The 22,712-nt window shown below is 35.9% G+C and overlaps 1 protein-coding gene across 2 annotated transcripts in view; it reads left to right on the top strand.

Moving 5' to 3' along the window:
* Positions 1 to 9,549: 9,549 nt before the first annotated feature.
* Positions 9,550 to 22,712, top strand: part of GTF3C3 (general transcription factor IIIC subunit 3) — a 44,709-nt gene continuing 31,546 nt past the window's right edge. For both annotated transcript variants that reach the window (XM_001369849.5, XM_016433753.2), the window contains exons 1-6: positions 9,550 to 9,746; positions 11,542 to 11,653; positions 14,326 to 14,513; positions 15,617 to 15,740; positions 17,499 to 17,690; positions 19,093 to 19,258. In XM_001369849.5, the coding sequence (XP_001369886.2) occupies positions 9,645 to 9,746; positions 11,542 to 11,653; positions 14,326 to 14,513; positions 15,617 to 15,740; positions 17,499 to 17,690; positions 19,093 to 19,258 (884 nt within the window). In that variant the 5' untranslated portion in view covers positions 9,550 to 9,644. The remainder of the gene's footprint in view (positions 9,747 to 11,541; positions 11,654 to 14,325; positions 14,514 to 15,616; positions 15,741 to 17,498; positions 17,691 to 19,092; positions 19,259 to 22,712) is intronic.

Genomic DNA, 22,712 nt, shown 5'->3' with positions numbered 1-22,712 from the left:
GAGTCTATTAAAAAATAAAACAATCTTGTCTCCGAGGAATTTATATTCTACTAGGAACATATATCAGGCACACAGATATATAATTATAAGATGGGTGAAGAAAACAAAGGAGAGATCAAGGGAAAAGTACTTTGTGAAAATTTGAAAAAGAGTACTAACAATGGGCATGATCAGGGAAGGTTCTTTACAGAAGAAATAGCACCTGAGCTGGTCCTCAAAGGAACTGAGGATTCATGAGGATTTCTGACAGGCAGGATGAGAAAGAAATACATTTTGCAAAGTAGGATGGCTTATATAGATGCACAGAGCTATCTTTAGAGATTTGGAGAAACCTGAGAAGAATCATGTAAACTGTGGTAGAGTGAAGTGAGCAGAACCAGGGGAGCAATTTTTACAATAACAACAATATTATAAAGAAAACTCACTGCAAGACTTGAGACTTCTGATCAACAAAATCACCAGCCACAGTTCCAGAGGACTCATTGGTGAAACATGCCACCCATCTACAGACAGGGAGAGGTAAGGTCAGGAAAGGTCAAGACTCAAGGGGCAGACTGAGATATATATATATATATATATATTTGGACATGGTCACTAAGAGTTTTGCCTGTCTGTTATTATCTTTAATGAAATTACTGATTGTTTTAATGATTTGTTCTTTGACCCACTCATTCTTTAGGATGAAGTAATTTAGTCTCTAATTAAATTTTAATGTTTGCTTCAAAAGTCCTTTATTGAATGTAAGAGGTTATTGAATGTAAAACTTTTATTCTACTTGATATGTAAAACATACTTATTTTTGCTTTTCTTATGGGAAATCCAATGCCATATCTACTGTAAAGTGGGGTTGGGGTCGGTCTTTTTATAAGGACTACATGAATTCTTAGAAGAGATAAAGCAATTTAAAAAGAACTAAATCAATTGTACAAAAAATCAAGCCATTCTCCAATTGACAAATGGTTAAGGGACATGAACAGGCAGTTCTCAGCCAAAGAAATAAAAACTATTAATAAGCACACGAAAAAGTGCTCTACATCTCTGATAATCAGAGAGATGCAAATCAAAACAACTCTGAGGTATCACCTCACACCTAGCAGATTGGCTAACATGATAGCTATGGAAAGTAATGAATGCTGGAGGGGATGTGGCAAAGTGGGGACACTAATTCATTGCTGGTGGAGTTGTGAATTGATCCAGCCATTTTGGAGGGCAATTTGGAACTATGCCCAAAGGACAATAAAAGACTGTCTGCCCTTTGATCCAGCTATAGCACTGCTGGGTTTGTACCCCAAAGAGATAATAAGGAAAAAGACTTGTACAAGAATATTCATAGCTGCACTCTTTGTGGTGGCCAAAAATTGGAAAACGAGGGGAGGCCCATCAATTGGGGAATGGCTGAACAAATTGTGGTATATGTTGGTGATGGAATACTATTGTGCTAAAAGGAATAATAGAGGAATTCCATGGAGACTGGAACAACCTCCAGGAAGTGATGCAGAGCAAAAGGAGCAGAACCAGGAAAACATTGTACACAGAGACTGATACATTGTGGTACAATCGAAGATGATGGACTTCTCCATTAGTGGCAATGCAATGTCCCTGAACAATCTGCAGGGATCTAAAAAATACTATCCACAAGCAGAGGATAAACTGTGGGAGTAAAAATACCAATGAAAAGCAACTGCTTGACTACAGGGGTGAAGGGGATATGACTGAGGAGAGACTCTAAATGAACACTCTAATGCAAATACCAACAACAGGGAAATGGGTTCGAGTCAAGAACACATGTGATAACCAGTGGAATCGTGTGTCGGCTATGGGAGAGGGAAAGGTGGTGGGAGGGGGGTTGGGGAGGAAAAGAAAATGATCTTTGTTTCCAGTGAATAGTGTTTGGAAATGGCCAAATAAAATAATGTTTAAAATAAAAAAATAAATAAATAAAATTAAGTAAACTGAGAAAAAAAAAGAAGAGATAAAGGAAGGGATGATACACAGAACTACTGGTCAAGGAAAAAATTGAAAGAACTAGTAGCTTGGGAGAGAAAGTAATAAATTTTATTCATGAAATGGAATCTCTGAATGCTAGAATAGACCAAAAAGAAATCAACGAGCTAATGATGTTGTAAGAAATAGTAGAAAAAAATTAGAAAAAAAATTTAAACAAAGAAAATGTAAGATATTTGATATCTAAAAATAACTGAACTGGAAAACAGAGGTAATTTAAAAATCATTGGACTAACTGCAAACTTTGAAAAAAAAACCCACATCTAGTTACTATGTTTTAAGAAGGTAAATGAACATTGCCCCAGATGTATTATAACCAGAGGGTAAAGTAAAAACAGAATCTGCCAATCACCTCTTGAAAGACAAAAATCACTTCCCATTGGAAAAGTTCTAGGAATATCATAGCTAAAGTACAAAACTTTCCAAGGGAAAAAACAAAACACTAAAAGCATATAGTAAGTAGCAATTCAAGTCCCAAGGAATGATATGCCGCTTCTACTAAAATTCAGGTGAATATCTCTTGGAATATCATATATTCCAAAAGGCAAAAGAGGCAAGCTTATAAAGAATAAGACCTTGCAAAGCTGAGGACAAATCCACAGTGGAGGAAATAAGTTCTTTAATTTAATAGAAAACTTTAAAGCATTTCTAATGAAAAGACTTTAGCTGTAAAATGCAAACACAACAGTCCAGAGAACTACCTAGAAAGGTAAATTTATTTGAGTAATTGAAAGGAATTGTAAAATGGTGTGGTGCTAACATTATAATGTGGGAGAAGACACAAGGGCCCTTTAAAGGTATTGAGGGAATTAAACATGAAAAACAGTTTCTGAAGTAGATTGTCTGCCCTATCAGTTTGAAGAGGGGAGGAGAAAGGAGGATAAAAGCAGAAGGGTAGAAGGAAAGATGTAAAAGGGAGTGGAATGGGTTATTTCTCTTAATTGGGCTGCATGAGAATATACAAATATGGAGGAAGTAGGGATGGAAATGATTTGAACCTCACTTTTATTTAGAATGGAAAACAGAGTTGGAAGCACACCTATAAACAGTTTGGTATAGGAATACAATCAAATTCAGCAAGGAAACAAGTGGAAATGGGACTAGAGTTGAGAGATGATATTACCAGAGGAAATGGTTACAAGCAAAGCAAACTTTGTGATCTTGAAGGGGAGATTAAAGAGGGGGTGAAGAGTGAGAAGAAAAGGGAAAAAAAACCCTCGAATCTGAGGGGATATCTGAGATTATCTCTTAGAGAATGAGGGAATAGGTGAACAAACTGTAGAATAGGAATATAATGGCATATTATTGTTTCAAAAGAAATGACAAGAGACCATTTCAGAGACTCTTGGGCAGTATGAACTAATGACATGAAAACAATTTATACAATGACAACATCTGAAAGAAAAACATCTTTGAAAGACTTCAGAACACAGGGGTGGAAAAAGCAATAACCAACAATATCACAAAAGGAAGGCTCTGCTTGACTATTATTTTATAAGCAAGGATTTGCTGGAATCACTTTGAACCAGAAGAACCAACTGTTAAATTTTCTCTGTGAGCATTTAAATCTAGGAAATCAGCCAGTGCTGTAAATGAGGACTTAATTTATTCTTTTGTTGATTGTCTACACTTAAAACAACAGAGAAAGTGTTAATAATGCAGATTAAACGTCAAAGTGTGTTGTCTATATATTCTCCCTCTCTACCACCCCTCTCCCTAGTCATTAAACAGTTACCAGCACACCATTGTTATAAGGACTTTCTCTCTCTTTTTTTCCAGTTTCTTGGTTGGGGTGGTAGATTAGATTTGTGCTAAACATCAAACATAAAAGATTATTTTCACAAATGCATGCTCTAACTTCACAGCTAAAAAAGTACAAGTTCACACTTAAGAGTTGTGTGTGTTCACATATTTTATATACAGAGCATTAATATAGTAAAACTGATTTTATGAATTATCTCTTTGGATCCAATACTCTGCACAGTGCCTGACAACAAGTGCTTAATAAATATTTATTGATTGATCCTTACTATAACAAGGTAAGTGCTAATATTATACTTATTTGAAAGATTAGGGAAACTGAAATTCAGAAAAGTTATGACTTGTTCAGAAGTTTCTGAGGCAGGATTCAAACCTATTTTTTTCCCCCTTTAAATACAGTACTTTATTCACCATCCCATAGTCCTGGGATAACATGTAAGGCAGTATAGGTAGTTTTTGCTGTTGGTTCTGTATTTCTCAGCCACAAGACTATGCTAAAAATCAAACATAAAGTTATTCTTCATGAAATCTCATTTTTTATCATGTTGGTGCCCTACTAAAAGCATCTCAAGGTCTCCATTACCCAGAGGATCGACTTTCTGATGCCTACAGAGTAAAACCCAAGTTCTTTGGACTGGCATTCAAGTCATTCCATGACCTACTTCCAAGCTGCCTAACTAGTTAATTGCCCACTGCTTTCCCCTAGGAACCTACTCATCTTGACAAACTACTCTGTAACTGTCCACTACATATTCTTTCTATGCCTTTGTTCGTATTGTTGCCATTACCTGGATTTGCTTGCTTTCTTTTCACCTATCCAATCCATACTTGTCACCTCCACAAGAAAGCCTCTCCTGACCACTACAATCCACAATCCTCTCAAGTAACCTCAGATTGACTTATCTCAACTCAAATATTTACAAAATGACTCTTCTAAGAACTGTGAGGAGGGGGGAGGACACTGGCACTAGGAGGAACCTCTTTTTTAATAAGAGATTAATATAAAGAGATAAATAGAGGGAGAGCATTTAAAACTGGTGACTTTAGAAGAAAGATAAAAGATTCGAAGAGGAAGGTATATATTCTAGATATGGGCAACAGTTTATAGAAAGACATGGAAGCAGGTGAAAGCATTTTTTTTGTGTGTGTGAATTCAGTACAAAATTTTGGTTTCAGAGCTTAACAGTTATAAATGCTCATTTGCAATTAGTCAACCAAGGATCAAACCTCAGTCTAAGCTAGTGCATATACACATTGAAACAAAAAATTACAAGTCATGAAAAAATGCTTGAGGGCTTCTTTACCATAAGAAAATAATTGATGATGTTAAGCTATCTTGCACACTGAATGTCATGAATTTCCAAATCAGCATTCTATGACTGCTTTTATTAACTTTTAAAAACACAACCATAGTTGAATATTTCAAGAAAAACAATAGCTAATAGTGAGTGTGTTAAGATTGTAGTCCTTCACTCATTCACTAGTGCATATAAAAGCCAGCATTACAATAGGGTAGTCACTGTCCCCCCATTAAGAGGTTTGACACTGAACACCACCTTTGGGATGATGCTCATTATCCTCATAAGCTTCCCCACTGTAATGGTGCCTTCTTTCTTGAGATAGGAATTTAGGGAAAATCTAGTAGGCCAGTTTAGCTGCATTATAGAGCTCAGGAAGGTAAATTGTTCACATCTATGTGCCACAGGTTCATACCCACAAACTCCTGTTCACACTTGCGTGACCCTGATAACTTTACAAATATACACACTTATGGACTTAAAGCTAACATTTTAAAATTATGTCCTTGGATCCTGAGCTCAGGACAGTGCCTGGCACAAGTAGTAGGTGCTCAATAAATGTTTGTTGATTTTTAGAATAATGTTGTAATATAGGCACTAAATTTATATGATTTGAAAGATATAGGATCTGAGGTGGAGGTGAGAAGGGAGGACATTCTAGCCATGGTGAACAACTTGTACCAATAAATAAAGATGGGATTTAGAATAAAGAAGTGATTGCTAAGAGCTTTGAAAGAAATGATATATAATGATTAAGAGGGGGAAAAAACAATTACAGGTGGCATTATTATTGACAAAGGTGCTTGAGAACACATTAGTAAATATTGACCTATATGCTTCCTTTTTCATCTCCATAAAATCTTTGCAAGAAAAAGTTATACATATAAAAATTCGGGATAAGTACAGATTTTCACAAATCATTCTCTGCAGCAGATGGCATCTTCAGTAAAAAAGTGACTGAAAGGATACAAGATTCCACTATGTTTACTGATTATTGATTATAAAAAGCATGTGAATCCACTGAACAAAATAAAGTATTAAAGGCTCTTCTTCAATATGCTTTCTTGGATATATAGTAGAATGAGTGGGCCCCACACATATAGGAGAGAAACCCCACGGGAGGTGATGGGCTGTCCTTATGTATAGCTCAAAGGGAAGCAGAAGAGACATTTCTAATCTTATTTTCCCACCTTTCTGTCAGGGAGACTCTAATTCCTACCAGGAGGGGATGAAGGAAATTGGAGTCAGAGGCCATTCTACTCTCCTCAAGAGAGGGAGTACTGGCATATAATTAGATCTATTTGTTCTCTTAAACATTGTTCATCTAGAGTATATGATCAGATTTGAGCAAATTTCTGATTGCTTTGTCATTTCTAGGGGGAAAGTGGGCCCCCAAGCTCTCTCTATAGGATTTGACTCCTTTCCCACCCAATACTAGTTTCACAATGAATGCATATAGCAAATAGCAAAGAAACCCATTAATCCAAATCATGTATAAATATTTATTTGTCAATACAGAATGAAGGCATGCTCCCATTGGAAATGAGCTAAATGCAACCAAGAAAGAATCTTGGATCTCATCCAAGGGGAAATTCTTGGAAATCTCTAGTGTGACAAGCTGAGAATAGAGAGATAATAGAGATTGCTGGCTCCATTCATGCCTTCTCAAAGTATTTTTCTTTAGCAACCTTAAGTGGTGTTGACCTATTCCATCTTCTCTTGAAGTTGGAACTTACTGAATACTTGAAGAGTCAAGTTTGATAAGTCCCTAAATGGGGACCTAACTTAAAGGGTCTGGAAAGGGTATTAGCTTTAAAGGGGGACTCCCACTTTGAGTCCCCAAATTGGATTGATTTTGGAGAGTCCCAAAAGAGACTACTGATCCAAAAGTCCTAAAGGGGAATGACTGTGAAGAAGAGTCCTGAAGAGGCACTGGCTTGAACTCTCTTGTCTCCCATCAATTCCTCCTCACCCTTAATGCAGGGCATCTCTCCATAAACAAGAAGAGGATTCCAAACCAATGAACTTTAGATTGTATAAGATTCTTTGATAGATCAACAATAAAGATCAGTGATCCTTTGATTGTCAACATTAATTGAAGCACAAAGAAGAGAGGTATGCTTACACCTATCATAGAAGAGGTCCAGCAGAGTCCAGATGGAAAGGTCCCATTTACATGGTGCTTCTCAATTATCCTGCTTGCTTTTGATATTGTGCTGACTTCATCAAATCCCAAACTATTTCTGTAGTGCATACTCTGGCCTCACTGTCCTAAAGAGAGTACAGCTACATTTTTTCTTCAGGGTTCTAGGGGTACCCTTGAGAGGTTGGGATGTCTCTTTCCTAATGCTACTGGCTCAAGTCCCTATTCTAGGAAGATTCTCCTTAATGTTAACTTCATTGACTAGTCCTCAAGTTCCATTTAACTAATTAACATCAATTAGCTTTCATATGGGGTATTTACTTCAAAGATTTAGCAAAGAGCATAAACATTCTGGCTCCTTTTCCTTTCCTCCCCTCCCCTCCCCCCCAAAATCCCCTCTTCTAACTTTCACCTATACCATCTCAGTCTTTGAGGAGAGTGAACTTAGCCTTAATATAATTTCTACATAGCACTGGCTCCACTAAATTCACAACCAAAATGAGGGTATTGTTGCTAGACTATCACTTTATAGCTATCACTGAGCTGAATTCCAAATGTTACTCCTTAAACCTTGGGTCTCAAAGCTAGACCAACTGCAAAATTTGTTTGGACTCAGCTCACAGATGTTTGGTGGTTACTTCTCCTGATCTTTTTAAACTCACAAGTTCATAGCCTCTAACCTCCTTCAATATTCTTCATCGAAAATGGAAAAATAAATAAATTCTGAGGCAAAGAATTAAGGGCACATATTAGGCTCAAATGGGGAGGCCCAAGGACCCTTCCCTTACAATGTTGTCTCTAACCAAAATTTATCATCAGTTTTGGCTATGTAGCCATGATAAATCAAAGACATTTCTATTAATTGCAAGAGTTAGCAGATGAAAACTAGTCACAGAATGTCTATACATGCTCCAAAATCCACATCAGATTTATATCATCTAGGCACACTGCATGTGCTTTTTATGAACTGGTCTCAGTGAGCCGTCATGGGCCCAGAATTAAATAACAGAAGAAAAACATTTAGGTAATTTCCAGTGCTTTCATGACTTTAAACAAAAACAAAACAAAAATTCTTCTTTTTGACACTAACACTCTTCCTGTGATGCTATATGGATATAAATTATGAAACACTAAAATCTAAAAAAAAAAAAAACCCAAATTGTGGGTGATCCAAAGGGTAATGGGAGACATAAGTCAGCTAAAACATAACCAATATTTTTATGATTTATGAGAGGACATGACTAAGGATTGCATAGGATGTAAAGGCATGGATAAATCAATATTGATGTCCTCAAAATATTCATGTGGAATAGGGATTAAATTTATCCTCTTTCGTGTGAGAGGGAAGTAAAGTAGGTCCAAGTTATAAGGAGGTAGATTTTCAATCCAGTATTACCAAGGCAGGAAGCCACAATAACTACTTGTTTTCATCTATAGTCAACTGTAGTATAGTGGGTAGGGGGGGGGGGCCTGTGCCTGGAGTTAAATAGAAATTAGTTCAAATACCACCTCAGATACTTACTAGGTGTGTGAACCTGGGCAGGTTACTTGTCTATCTTAGTTTCTTCAACTGTAAAATAGGCATAATAATAACACCTGTCTTTCACTGTTGTTGTAAGGATCAAATGAGATATTATTTGTAAAAAGTACCTGGCATATAGTAGCTATATAAGTGATTTTACTTTTCATCTCATATCACATTAACCTGCTTAGTCACATTTTGAGAATAAACCAATGCAGCAAACTGAAACTTCCATTTACACACATAAATAAAAGATGGGGCAGTTAAAAAAATTGAAATATAAATACCTACATTAAGTAGGATATTAAGTAGGTACTTAGATGACCTATATTACCTTACATACACAGTAGGTTCTCAAAATGTTTGTTATATTGATTTTTAAAAGATCTAACACTACAAAAATAAACTACTTCAAGACAGAGAAAGAGACCAAAATGAGGAAAACAACTCAGTCCTTCCAAGCTTGGTTTTGGTTTTTCCTTCATTCATACACCTAAGTGGGGAGAATGAGACATTTGAAGCTGTATAAAAAGAGCAATATAAAAATCTTCTTACTATCACCTATATCATCTCAGTCTCTGGGAATAGTGGGCTTAGACGTAACATAGTTTCTACATAGCACCGATTCCACTAAATTCACAATCAAAATGAGGGTATTGTTGCTAGATTATTATGTGTTTGGCTACCACTAGGCTCTCTGCACCCAGGATACACAACTGCGCAAGGATCCTGAGGGCGGGTGGGGACTCTCTCGGAACTCCTGCGTGCTAGCCCCGGGAACTACCGGTCTCCTTTCACTGTAGGACACTATGTCCGGTTTCTTCCGGAAGTGGGCGGTGCTGTAAGACGAAGCTGGGGGCCTTGCCGTCCTGGAACCTGAGTCCGAACTGTGACAGTAAAGGACACCGGTGGGGATATGTCTGGGTTCAGCCCCGAGCTGATCGATTATCTAGAAGGGAAGATCTCCTTTGAGGAGTTCGAGAGGCGAAGAGAAGAGAGGAAAACCCGCGAGAAGAAAGTGAGCTGGAACCCCTGCGTCGTGACATCCACTCCCCTCCGCCCCCGAGGCGGAGAGCGGGGTGGGCTCCAGCGCAGAGCAAGGGAGCTTTGAAGCCAGCCCCTCGCTCTGGCCCAGTCTTGGGCATCCCCTCTCCTCTCCTTCCTCCTCACTTTGCTCTTTCCCTTGGCTTTGGGACTCGCTCCTCCGAGAGCCCTGGAGAAAAAGGCCAGGACTGGGAAGAAGGAGGTTTGAGCCTTTTCTACCAAGAAGGGGTATTAAGCAGGAAGGAACCTTAGAGATCTCTCATCCAGAGTCAGACCCCTTACTGCCATTTTATAGATGTGGAGCCCAAGGCTCAAAGATATGGAGGGATAGCCCCCGTGCTGAACAGGTTGCTGACTGAAAGCTGGGATCTTTGGATCCAGATCCAGTGCTTTTTCTCCTACGCATTGATCTCCACCATAGAAAATTACACATTTCACTTTACAAAATCTATGCTTCAGTTTTTATTTGTAAAATGAAGCAGTTGGACTGCAAAATCTTCCAGCACTAATGATTTATGGATGTAGGTAGAAGATTCCCATTCCTCCCTATTCTATCTCCCCTCCTGAGGGGGCACAGAGATATTATTAAAACCAGTGTGGTGGAAAGAGCACTGGACCAGGGGTTGAGATTTGGGTAATAGTAGTTGTTGTAGCACTTATTCATGATTATGGAGAATTTAATTAATCTAAACCTGTTTCTTCATTTCTTTAGTGAGGGAGTTGGATTAGATGATCTCTAAGGGCCTTCCAGCTCTGAAATCCTCTTTATCATAACCTTCTTTTGATAATCTGCATGTATTTAAGCAGAAGAAAAATTTTTATTCACATTTTAGTTTGTCTTTAATTAACTTGGGATTTCTTCCATTGATATATATTATAACCCATTCTTATAGATGCTCCATGAAGGATTTACCTTCTGGGAGATTTTTTTTAGTTTTAGTTTTTTTTTTAACATTTCAAAGCTATTAGTGGAATATTCAGGCTGTTCACATTTTGTTCCTGGTGAATCTCATATGAATTATTTCTTATTTGGTCATACATTTCTTTATTGATGTTTATTATACCTGTGTAGGTAACCATTTAAGAGGGCTTACTCATACCTACCACCTATCCTTCCATTGAGTCACCTTCAAGTTTAATTTCTCAGAAATTGGAGTGTTCAAAATTTAATAGCCACAGAATGTTTGTGGGAGAATATCTCTGTTGAGAAGATGGTCCTTTGTACAGGAAGTAGGCTGAGCTTACCAAACCCTAGAGGTTTCTCAATTGCAATCCATTCCCTGAGTTCTTCCTGTTTAGTTCTAGACCCACTTGATTGTTCACCTAATTCTATGGAGTGGGCATCATGTGGCATGTCATGATATGAATACTAGGTGTGATAGCTTATACATAGCACTACAAATACGTATCTTATTTGGTCCTCACAACAGCCCTTTGAGTTAAGTAGTTATAATATGCTATTTTATAGATGATGAAAAAAATGTTCAAGGTGATTTAGAGACTTGCTCTGAGTTGCTATAGTATGTAGTAGGACTTGAATTTGAACCTAGTTTTCTGACCATTTTACTCTTACATTATGGTCATCTAAACTGAAGGAGAAAACTCTTTGTTTCTGAAACATATCTAGAATTTAACATCTCTAGCACATACATATGCATACAAATGGGCATTCAAGAATGGAAAATAATACAAGTATGTCATTTAAAATTTATAATTGCCAGATTTTTTTAGTGTGTATTTTCTAGACAAATACATTTAAAATTTTTCAGACTAATCAAGAAAAAGGAAAAGTTTCAGCTGAGGAAAATCCAAATGACTCAGAAGTTCCATCTTCTTCTGGAATTGACTCTATCAAATCCCAAAGCCAAGATATTAATGAAGGTATGTTGAAAAAGTTAATACTCTACACTATGCATTAAAAATTATAAAAGTTTTTGTTATTTTGTGATTAAAGTAACATTTGATGGTAATTCACCTGTTTGGTGGTCTTGTTTATTTTTGTGACTTCCAGTGAATGATAGTACTCTATCTGTTTTTTGGCTATTGTAGGGTTGTTTCTTACAGTCAGTTTCTCTTTCTCAAGATTATAGAAGCCAATTAGTTCTAGTGCATAGAAGAAAAGACACCTATATTTTTAGAGAAGGAAGTAAGACTCAGTGGATAGAGTGCTGGGTCTGACATCAAGAAGACCTGGCTTTAGACACTAGCTGTGTTATCCTGGTGTGAAAAGGAATTTGTTTATTTTAACTTAATCAAGAATTTGGAGTGCTCCTCCTTTCACATTTAGTTAGTCAAACACTTTTACTAGAAAAGGAAGTTCATATCCTCAAAGACCAGAAGTGGATCCTAAAAGCACTTTTCCCCTGGACAGTGCCAGGCAAATTAAGAAATTTTGATTGGTCTGGAGATGTAATAGACCAGCCTACAGTGAAAGGAAGTAGAAACCAGAAAGACAGGAAGTGATGTGAGAAAAGGGCTATAAAAGGCAAAACCAGAGGACTTCTACTACTACTTCAGCATTTTATTCATTGGAGGGATTTGGCAGCTTTGGGGATTCTGAGTTGGATTCATTCTGAAGAATTCTGAAGTGCCATTGGTGGCTTTTGCTGAAGAGACTACTGCGACTCCTGGTTGGACCTGGGGGAGCAATTATAGGGTAGTTAGCTAGGGTATTTAGCTAGGCAATGATTTTCTACCTCCTTCCTACATTTCCCCCATTATGATCTCTACCTTGCTGTAATAAAGCTACTAACAGCCTTGTGACTTAAGAGTTAATTTTTATAAATGGCAACCACAATGACTTCATAACTCTTAATTTTGCCAAAACCAATTTTAACTCTTACTCTGGGAAAGTTTAACCATTTGCATTAATCCTCTGGAGAAGAAAATGAGAAAACACTCCAGTATCTTTGCCAAGAAAACCTATTGGATGGTTTGGACCACAGAGTCCCAAAGAATCAGACATGACTGAACAACAACATTCTTAGAGTAACTTCTAGGCCATCCCTAACTAAAAACCAGAAGAATTATATGTATTTATCTGCCTCGTAGCTAAAACCTTATCCCCAGAGTGGATCTAATTCTAATTCCAAATTGTTCTGGACTATTAATCTTTCACTCTCATTTCCAACTTTCTTCCTTTTATTTCCATTTAAATCCTTAGCTTTAACTTGGAGAAGTAAACAACCTTTTCAGTTTAATTTCTTGTTATGCTAATTTATGATATTTTATTGAAAACTTTGAGAAGTCTTGATTATTATAGTCTTGCTAACAGAAGACTCCAAATATAATATATAAACTTAAAAGAAAATTTCTATCCTGTTATATTACTATCTTGTTGATCTTGTGTATATGTGCATGATATCTTATGGAGAAGTTTTAAAAATATATTTTAAATCAACTTATATATAACCCAACTGATTTGGATGCTTCTACTGGGATATATTTTGATGCTTGACTTGGTCATCAGCATGTATCTTCATTTGAAATGGCAAAATTACTATTAATTTAGGGGAAAAACTGTATACTTTATAATAATTAGTGTAATAAATTCTTATATAACACAAACTAGGTATTGGAGTGCAAAGGGAAATGGCCTTTGACTCAGGGCTGAGATTCAAGTCCGATTTCCTTGACACATAATGTCTGTATGCTTTTGGGCAAGCTATTTAACTTCTTAATGCCCTAAACAACTCTCACTTAAGTTGTAAAGCAGGTACAAATTTACATTGATTTGTAGTGGGAGTTTCCTTACTAAGTTTTCATTAAACTAATGAAATCATAGGTTTGGTTCCCCCTTAAAATCTCCAACAACAAAAAATCCTTCCATAATAGTAATTAATATAGCTATATTTATTTTGTTTTGTTTGAAAATTTTTTAAACATGATCTTTATGGTTCTGGTAACAGTTTTTAAAAAATAGACTTGTGATTTCATCAGTGTAGAGAACTATAGGTAAGCAGATCCTCTCAGTGCAGTTCACCTAGTCTCTGGAACTGAATTGCCTGGGAGTTGCCTGGGGTCACACAGCTCTCTATCTATAAAGCCCCTCTTCCTCACAGTTAAAAATGTAACCACTTAAATACTTCAGTTTGTGGTTCTTAGACTTTGTAGTGATTTTGAAAGGGATTTTTTTTTGAGGGATTTTTGAGGGATTATTGAGATGTTTGTTGCTATTTTCCCCCATACTAAATTATCCCTGCTATACTTTTATACTTCTGAGTTGTTGTATTTTTTCCCTCTATAAATTTTTTGGTTTGTTGTCACTGAACCTTATTTATTTCTTGGCTGCCTTTATTCATACACAAATAATCTAGATGTATGCCTGAGTGTGACACTGCCTTTCTTACTGAGCGAAATATAACTTTAAAGCTATTGTTTTGGCTGATAATAGGATTTGTAGCTAGAGTCTGAATAATTACAGTTGGTGAAAGTCTAACCTCTGGATGAGTAGGGTATTACTATGATAGGTTATAAAGATATCCACTTTGAAGTGATTACCTTTTTTTGAAAATCAAAGTGGTTGTGTTTGGTCTTGGCTTCTCTTTACTCAGGAGAAACATCAGATGGAGTCAGCAAATCAGTCCACAGAGTCTTTGCTTCTATGCTTGGAGAAAATGAAGATGAGGAAGAAGAGGAGGAAGAGGAAGAAGAAGATGAAGAAACACCTGAACAACCCACAGCAGGAGATGTATTTGTCTTGGAAATGGTTCTTAATCGAGAGACCAAGAAAATGATGAAAGCAAGTAGTTTTATGTTTTTATATCGAAGAAAAAATTGTGATTCAATCCTTAGTACGTATTTTTTCAGTATGTAAAAATACATTGGAGATTTGTCATAAAAGGTCCATATTCAACAAAAATTTTAGTAAAAAAGTTCAGCAAGCATTCATATGTTTGCTATGATAAAGTACAATATTAAAAAATGTGGCAAAGAAAAATGTGACATCATTTTTGCCTTGAAGGAACTTGAAATCTAGAAAGGGAGATAATAAGAACTTAAACTAGGGTAGTAGCAATAGAAGTGGAAATGGAGGGACATTTGGGAAAGGTAATGGAAAAGTGGAATTAGTAGGAATTGGATGTATGTGGGAACAACAGTTTTGGATTATATTGAGGAGTGAGAGATTTGAATCTTTTTAGTATATTGACTAAGGAAATGACCGTATTAACTATAATAGGTAAATGAGGAGGGGCAGATCTGGGCAAACAAAAAATTTCAGTTTCTGATGCAGGAGGAAAAAAAGGTAGGCTTATGTTCTATTATATCAGACTTTCTCTCTATTTCCCTAACCTAGTCTGGATCTCATGACTGATTTTATATTCTTTGGCATGGGATGGAAAGCAAACATATATCGAATTGATATAATTCTGAAAGAAAAGTAGAGGTTATAAGAAAATTTATATGGAAAAAAAGTTTATTGTTCTAAACTATATTAGATTACAGATTTACAAGTCCATGGGAGCACTTCAAGGTTTGCTTTTAAAACACACACACACACACACACACACACACACACACACACACACACAGAAAAGCTTTTTTGTGTTCACAAAACTTGTTCAGTTAAAATTTAAAATTTTTTAATCCATACTCTAGAAATTGCCAAGGAGATAATTTTTGTGCTTTTCTGCAATTAAATTATTTTAGAATCATTTTTCTGATAAAGTCCATCAGTGAATTAAAATTGCAACCATTTAGTCTAATTTTTGAATTCTGAAGCTTGATAAATTGCCTTTTTAAATGTAAGATGTTGATTTTATTATATCCTGGTTTTATTAATGTGTTTTGAATTAAGATGTAGAATTTAAACTATTTAAATATAAATGTCATTTTTCCTTGTAGGAGAAAAGGCCTCGTAGTAAACTTCCTAGAGCTCTGAGAGGGCTAATGGGGGAAGCCAATATCCGATTTGCTCGAGGTGAACGTGAAGAGGCCATCTTGATGTGCATGGAAATTATCAGACAAGGTATTTTATGTGGGATCAGTGTCCCTTCAAGTCCATCAGAAGTAATAAAGTAGAGACTCATCATACTACCTTGCTAATTAGAAAATATCAATTGTTTGAAAATTATAGCTATTTATGATGGCATTTATCTTACCAACTTTACTTAAATTGACCAAAAAGAAAACAAAATCACATTATTTAATTGAACCAAATACATCAAGTAGCAATGGAAGGTATGTATTCTATTCCCATTCCAATTAAATTGTGCTATTTCTTTCTTGCATTTTTTGAAGTCCTTGTGTTTCATTTTCCATTATTCCAAGTTTAGACTTCAGACTTAATGTATAATGGTAGCCTTTCCCAAGTGTAGCAAGAATATAATGTTGAAACAGAATTCAAAGGTTTTTGTTTGTTTGTTTGTTTGTTTTATTTTTTTCCTATTTCTAGATCAGAAAGTGTCAAGTGATGAATCTAATTTGGGTTTCTTTTTGACAAGGAGTTAAATTCATCACTTGGCATTATCATTAAACTGAAAACCTTATTACTCATAGCACCGTTAGAACTGATTTTTCTTCTTTCACTTAAAATAATTGTTTTGCTTTCTCAGTGTTTTGCCAAACTCTTACTCATTATAGAATATTTTAAAAAATGATTACTGAAGTTATACTATTAAGAACCCTTTAACATTTTCTTAAATTTTGAGAACCTTCTTTCAAATGGTTCCATATGTTGTAAATGTCATTGATTTTTCTTTTTAACAACCGATAATGTTGTTTCTTTTTCTTCAAGGTAATTTCTCTTATTCTTGTTGTTTGTTCTTGTTACTCACCATCTTTATCTGTCCCTTCATCTCAGTCCATCCTTTTCTTTTAATGTAATTTTGGGACCTTAACCTCTAGGTGTCTTTGGAATTGTTGCCTCAAAAGTTGAGACTCTTGGGCATCCCTTTGACTGAGTTCCTTGGGTATAACCGTCCAGGCTTTCTACTGCTTTAGAAGATGCAGATCCAAGTGTGCCCTGATATAATACTAATGACTGAAACACATTAGCCTATGTCCATTATGGTAGGCCAGGGAGGCAGTTGTAAAAGTACCATCGAGAAGATGTTTAACAAAGACATACTTTTTACTTTTTTTCCTTTAAATAGAGCACTAGACCTAGAGTCAGGATGGCTAGCATTAAAATTTTCCCCTGTTCCATGTTAGCTAATTTTTGGCAAATCACTTAGAATCTCTGAGCATGTCTCCTCATCTGTAAAAAGCACTTTATTACCTATCTCTTAGGGTTATTGTGATATTTTTATTAGATAATGTGTAAAAAAGGTTTGCAGACTTTAAAAACACTACATAAATATCAGTTGTTTTCATGATATTAATAAATACAATTTTTATATATTCCAAGAGAATCCTGATTTTCAAACTTTGCTTAGTTCGTGAGGTTCTCCTAAAGCCATGTTGGTGAACTGATGGTACGTGTGCCAGAGCGTGCTGGAGGAGGCTGCTCTCTTCCCCATCTCCACTCACTCCTGAGGATATTTCTCACATGACTTGCTCCTCTGCCCAACAGCCCAAAAGGAGTAGTTCCTCCCTCCCCTGTATGGAGTAAGGCGGGGGGCTCACATGTGACATGAGGGCTGCAGTTTGTGCATTCTGTTTCTAAGGTCCCTAAAAGGTTCGCCCTTACTGTCTTAGACTGAACAATATTGTCATGTTTGAATGTAATAGTTTATGAATCCCAAGAATGTAGCTAGCTCAACCATTTTTATTTTGTCTCTCATAGCTCCTCTTGCTTATGAACCATTTTCTACACTTGCCATGATATATGAGGACCAAGGTGATATGGAGAAATCACTGCAGTTTGAGTTAATTTCTGCACATTTAAACCCTAGTGACACAGAAGAATGGGTTAGACTGGCAGAAATGTCTCTAGAACAAGACAACATTAAGCAGGCTATTTTTTGCTATACAAAAGGTAATGTATTTTAACATGTTTTTATATGCACTGTAATAGATATATAACATTTTGGATGACAAGTTCTAGAATTATTTTCATTGCTAGTCTAAATTTTAATTGTTCTAATTTTGATTTTTAAAATAATAATTTTAATTGCTGGTCTAAGTTGCAAAATGTTTAAAAGATGAATTTAATTGGGAATTAACTTCACTGAGAATGGAAATTTATAATTGGAATTTTCCTATTTTTACATTTGTCAATAGTATTTATATATTTTTATACAGTATACTTTTATGCTGTATAAAAGAGACAGATGGTACTAGGACTAAATCCCTTATCCCAGAGGATACTTTGATCCCAAACCATCTCTGCAAGGCTAATTTTATCTTGGGGTGAGCTCATAGGACCTGGTGTGGCTCTTTAAGATGTGATTAAGCTTTGAATTGAATATGATCCAGAATTTATTTCTGACTAACTCAGTTACTGAGGCAACTCTAGAGTCAAGGTTTTCTCTAGTGTAGAAACTGAAGAATTGATTTTTAAGCAGTTCCGTATATTTTCTGAGAGATACTGATAATATAAATGTCAGTTTTTGAGAGTTGGAAGTTATCATAGGTAGAATAGATCTAAATAGGGATCTTCTTTACAGCATCCCCACGCAATGGTGTTCTAGATTCTGGTTGAAGTGTGGGGGAACCCATAACTGCCCTACACACATAGGCTTTAATTGTTAGTAAATTTCTTCTTAGATTTATGATAGAAGCTGCTGACTTGAGGCCATGTTGTCAGGAAATTTTAGTTTTGGGTCACCCAGTTGGAACAGAAGCCAGGGTTAGAATATATTGTCAGGAAGAACTTTACAATATGGCCATTTTATTTATTGATTGTACCTTGATTTTATTGCCTTAAGAAAAAGAACCAAATGTTTATATGAGTCTGGAGTTGGCATATTACATCCAGTGTCAAACCCTGGTCCTAAAACAGGTTGCAGAGCAACTTGTGATGCCTAGATATGAAACCAAGAGACTCTGGAAGGACATGGCCTGAAACAAGGTACTGTGGCACAGAAGTGAACTGGACAATCCATTAGGGTGCAGTGGAAAGAATGCTGAATTTGGAGTTGGAAGATCTAGGTTCAAATCTTGACTTTGCCATATACTCCTTGTTTGATTTTTGGGCTAGTCACTTCTGTGAGTCTTGGTTTCCTCATTTTTAAAATGAAGGGGTTTGAACTAAATGATTTCTGAGGTTGTTTTTTTTTTTGTTTTGTTTTGTTTTGTTTTGTTTTGTTTTTTGGCTCTTAAATCTACTGTGAAGTGCCTTAACTTTGAACATCTTGTTTACAGGGTGGTTAGCATTTTGTACCCTATTTTTGCTGTGTGTTAAGCAGAATATATATTGTTTATGGTTGTATTTTTAGCTCTCAAGTACGATCCTACAAATGTTCGTTACCTTTGGGAAAGATCAAGCCTTTATGAACAAATGGGAGAACATAAAATGGCAATGGATGGTTATAGACGTATTTTAAACCTTTTATCCCCATTTGATGGAGAGCGTTTCATGCAGTTGGCCAGAGACATGGCAAAGTAAGTTTGCATGGAAACCTATTGTAAATGTCTTGCTTTTTTAACACTTGAAATTATAAATTCAGTACTTAACATGTCAAAAAAACCTAGGCATGTGTGTTTGAAATAGAATGCATTTTTCCCTTCAGATTTAGATAGTTATGCTTCAGTGGATCCATGAATGAAATGGAAGTTGCTAATAACTTAGAAGTGAGTTTATTGTAAAAACTCTTCGTAAGTTGGCTATTTGAAACTCAGAAGATAAAAAAGCAAGCATATTATTAATTGCTTACTTAGTATTAGGTGCTATCCCAGGTTTTGGGATACATATACAAAAGTGACATTGTCCCTGCCTGCAAGGAGCTTTTATTCCATACAGAATGTTCTATTAAAAATTGTTATAGTACTGGTTAGGTTCTCAGGCTACCTCACCAAAGCCAAATCAATTTCTAGAGTTAAAAAGTGATAGTATACATTTTCAACACCATTATTTCCATATTGTGAAATCCAGCTGTAGCATTTAAAATTAGTTTCTCTGCTAGAAGTATTATATTTTATGAGGTTTATTAAAGATTAAGAATTTAAGAAAATACAAGTAAGAAAGCACGTGCCTAGGAGGGCCGTAAGGCCCATTCAATTTCACTTACATCATGAGAGATGCGTCTGCTTGAAAGAGGAAGTAGGAAGAGAGCTCAGTAGGCTTTTACAGTCAGTTAAATAGAAATTTTGATCTTGCCCAGGTGAAATCTTAGTTAGATTAGAGGGCATCTCGGGAACTAAAGCAAGGACTTCTGGGGATTGAAGTTCGGGGTTCAAATCTCCATTTTTACATTTTCCCGTATGATCCTTGTTAGGAAAAAAATTTTTTCCCCAAAAGGATCATGAAAACATAATCGACTTAAGGATTACAATAATTTGAGGATAAGAGAAAAAAAAGAACAAAACCAATTGCTAGACGCATTGACAAAAAGCCAGTTAGGGGGCAGTCCCCTTTGGCATGAAAGTATACATACAAATAAATGTTCAATCAACCACACCCAAAGTTAATTTTGATCTTCTTGTGCAGCTTGTGGTCTGGAGGCATCTTCGTGGTGTCTTCTCCAAGCAGTTCAGTTTCTGTATTCGGAGAAGTAGCATGTTTCTTTACCTAAAATTCTTCTCAAAAGGAATTTAAACTTTGCAATTTAAAATAATATTTTTACATTTCCCCATTAAAAGGGTGATTGAAAAATACAAGATCACTTAGGGATGCATGGCTGAGTTATGAGGTATATGAATCAATTGGCAAGAGAAATTAAAAGGAGGTCAGAAAAATCCAAATAAAAAAGAAAATTACTGGATGAAAATAGACTATCAAAGTCTTATGTGTAAAAATTCTAAGTAAAGGAAAAATAAATCTATAACAGGTCCTTGAATCAGGGCCCAATTAAAATGATCTAAGCAATGCAGCATTTACCCAATCAGTAGCCAGGACTACAGAAAGTTACCACACTATGAAAGATAGAAAAAGGGACCAGATTATAGGAGCCAAGTTTGGGGATACTCATCTGTATTTTCAGAGTGAGTGTGGACACAGGGAAGACCTATGTCTTAACAAATGTTAAACATCGCAACCCTGAGTCTTCACACTAGGTTCAAGTCCTTTGTATTGGCTTGGAAGTGCATCAATCCATCCTGGATTGGTTTATCTTTGGCCCTGTGCAATGGCTCTTTTGTGTATATCTTGTCCTGGAATCAGACAGAATTATTAAGTAAAGTCCCATAAATTTTTTTTTAGAATAATTAGTGGCATCATTTTTATAGTCTCAAGCTTTTGGGGGCATGCATTAGCAAATGTATTTTAAATTTATAGTACTGCAAAATCAAAAAAGCTAAAGAAAATCTTAATGCTGGTGACATGTGCTTCAAATATAAAAAGGAGAGAAAAAAATAAAAAACTGAAATAGTATATTGAACATGCAAGAAAAATATAATAAGAGTTTTAAAAATTAAAAAATATAGCTTATAATCATTGACACACAGTGTCAGCTAAGAAAATATAGAATACAAGGCTTTCTCACCAAAAATGAGATCCATTTCCTCTTCATATCTGGCCATGATCCACTGTGAGTAGAAGCAAATGAATTTTACAAGGCAACATATTTCATTTTTAAAGAACAGTAGTACAAATATGTAGGAATCAGTATCCCCAAAATTCTCAATAGCCCAATTAATTACAATAGCAAACAAACACACTATCATTTGTACATGAGTTGCTGTATGGCATTTTAAAAGCCTATGAACTGATGGATATTTGTCATAATTTTTACAAACGTAGCAAATCTTTTAACCTTGCTAAACATAATTTTAAGCAAAGTAAAACTCATTTTGGGTTTAGAACATCATCAAGAAATCTAGAGATCATTCTGGTGGAAGTAAAATGAGCTGAAGAGCATAAATGAGAGATACTCCTTTTTTGGAGGCTTTTTAGGGGTACAAATGCCCTGAGATTAACTGCCCAACTTCCATTCACATTTTTAGAAATGTGGGAGTTGGGGGGTAAATTGTATTTCACTTCAGCTGCTAGAATGGGCCTTACACTTCGTGTTATAGGGGCAGACAAAAGTGACCAGAGATTGTTAAGAAAAATTCTAAAAATCATGTCTAAAAAACCCTTAAAATCAATTGAGATATCTAGCACATTAAATTTTCCAACGGTCGTTATAGCAATTTTTTCTAATGGAGTCCATCTATCCTCTGTGACAATTGACTTTGTAAAGTCAAAAATAGAAAGGCTGCTTTTATATGGGCTTATTCAATGTTTGTTCATTCAGTATGGTTATAGGGGAAAAGCAACAGAATATAACAGTAGTTAAAACTCAGTACATTAAAATGATTCAGTGTAACAGAATAATATTGAATGCAGTAATATATGAACTTAAAATCACAAAGTTAAATCTTAAACAAAGCAATCAGTCAATGCAATAGAATACAGAGATTTTTATAAAATATTGGAGTCTGAAATGCCTTAAAAATATAACCTCCAGTCTCTTTAAAGTTCCTTGTGTTTTTATCCATTTAGATGCCTATTGTCAGAAGGCAGATTGATCATGGTTAGGCAATGGGGTTTAAATGACCTGATTTTAACCAAGGACCTCCTGTCTCTAGGCCTGGTTCTCAATTCATTGAGCCACCCAGCTGCCCCTCCAAAGTTGAAGTTGTAGGGAGCTGAATTTTTCCCCTGGCATGCGGGTGAAGTAAATAAAAGGATCAATGCAATTAAAAGATATTCTTTTAAATCAGTCATGGTTATAAGTTCCAGTTTGGAAAAGTCTCTTTCTTCTTTCCCTTTCTTTCTCCCCTCCTGTGACCCCCTGCCCCCTGTCCACGTGGAGGCCTAAGAGACAATTACCTCCCTGTTTTTACCAGCTGGTAGAAATGAGTCCTGAGCCTGGGGTGATGAGCTGTCTGCTCCGCGGCTAGAATTTGCTGGGAC

Source organism: Monodelphis domestica, chromosome 4 (assembly GCF_027887165.1).
Source record: "Monodelphis domestica isolate mMonDom1 chromosome 4, mMonDom1.pri, whole genome shotgun sequence".
Lineage (NCBI taxonomy): Eukaryota > Metazoa > Chordata > Mammalia > Didelphimorphia > Didelphidae > Monodelphis > Monodelphis domestica.
Note: the sequence above shows the minus strand (reverse complement) of the source record. Positions and strands in the feature narration are given on the sequence as shown.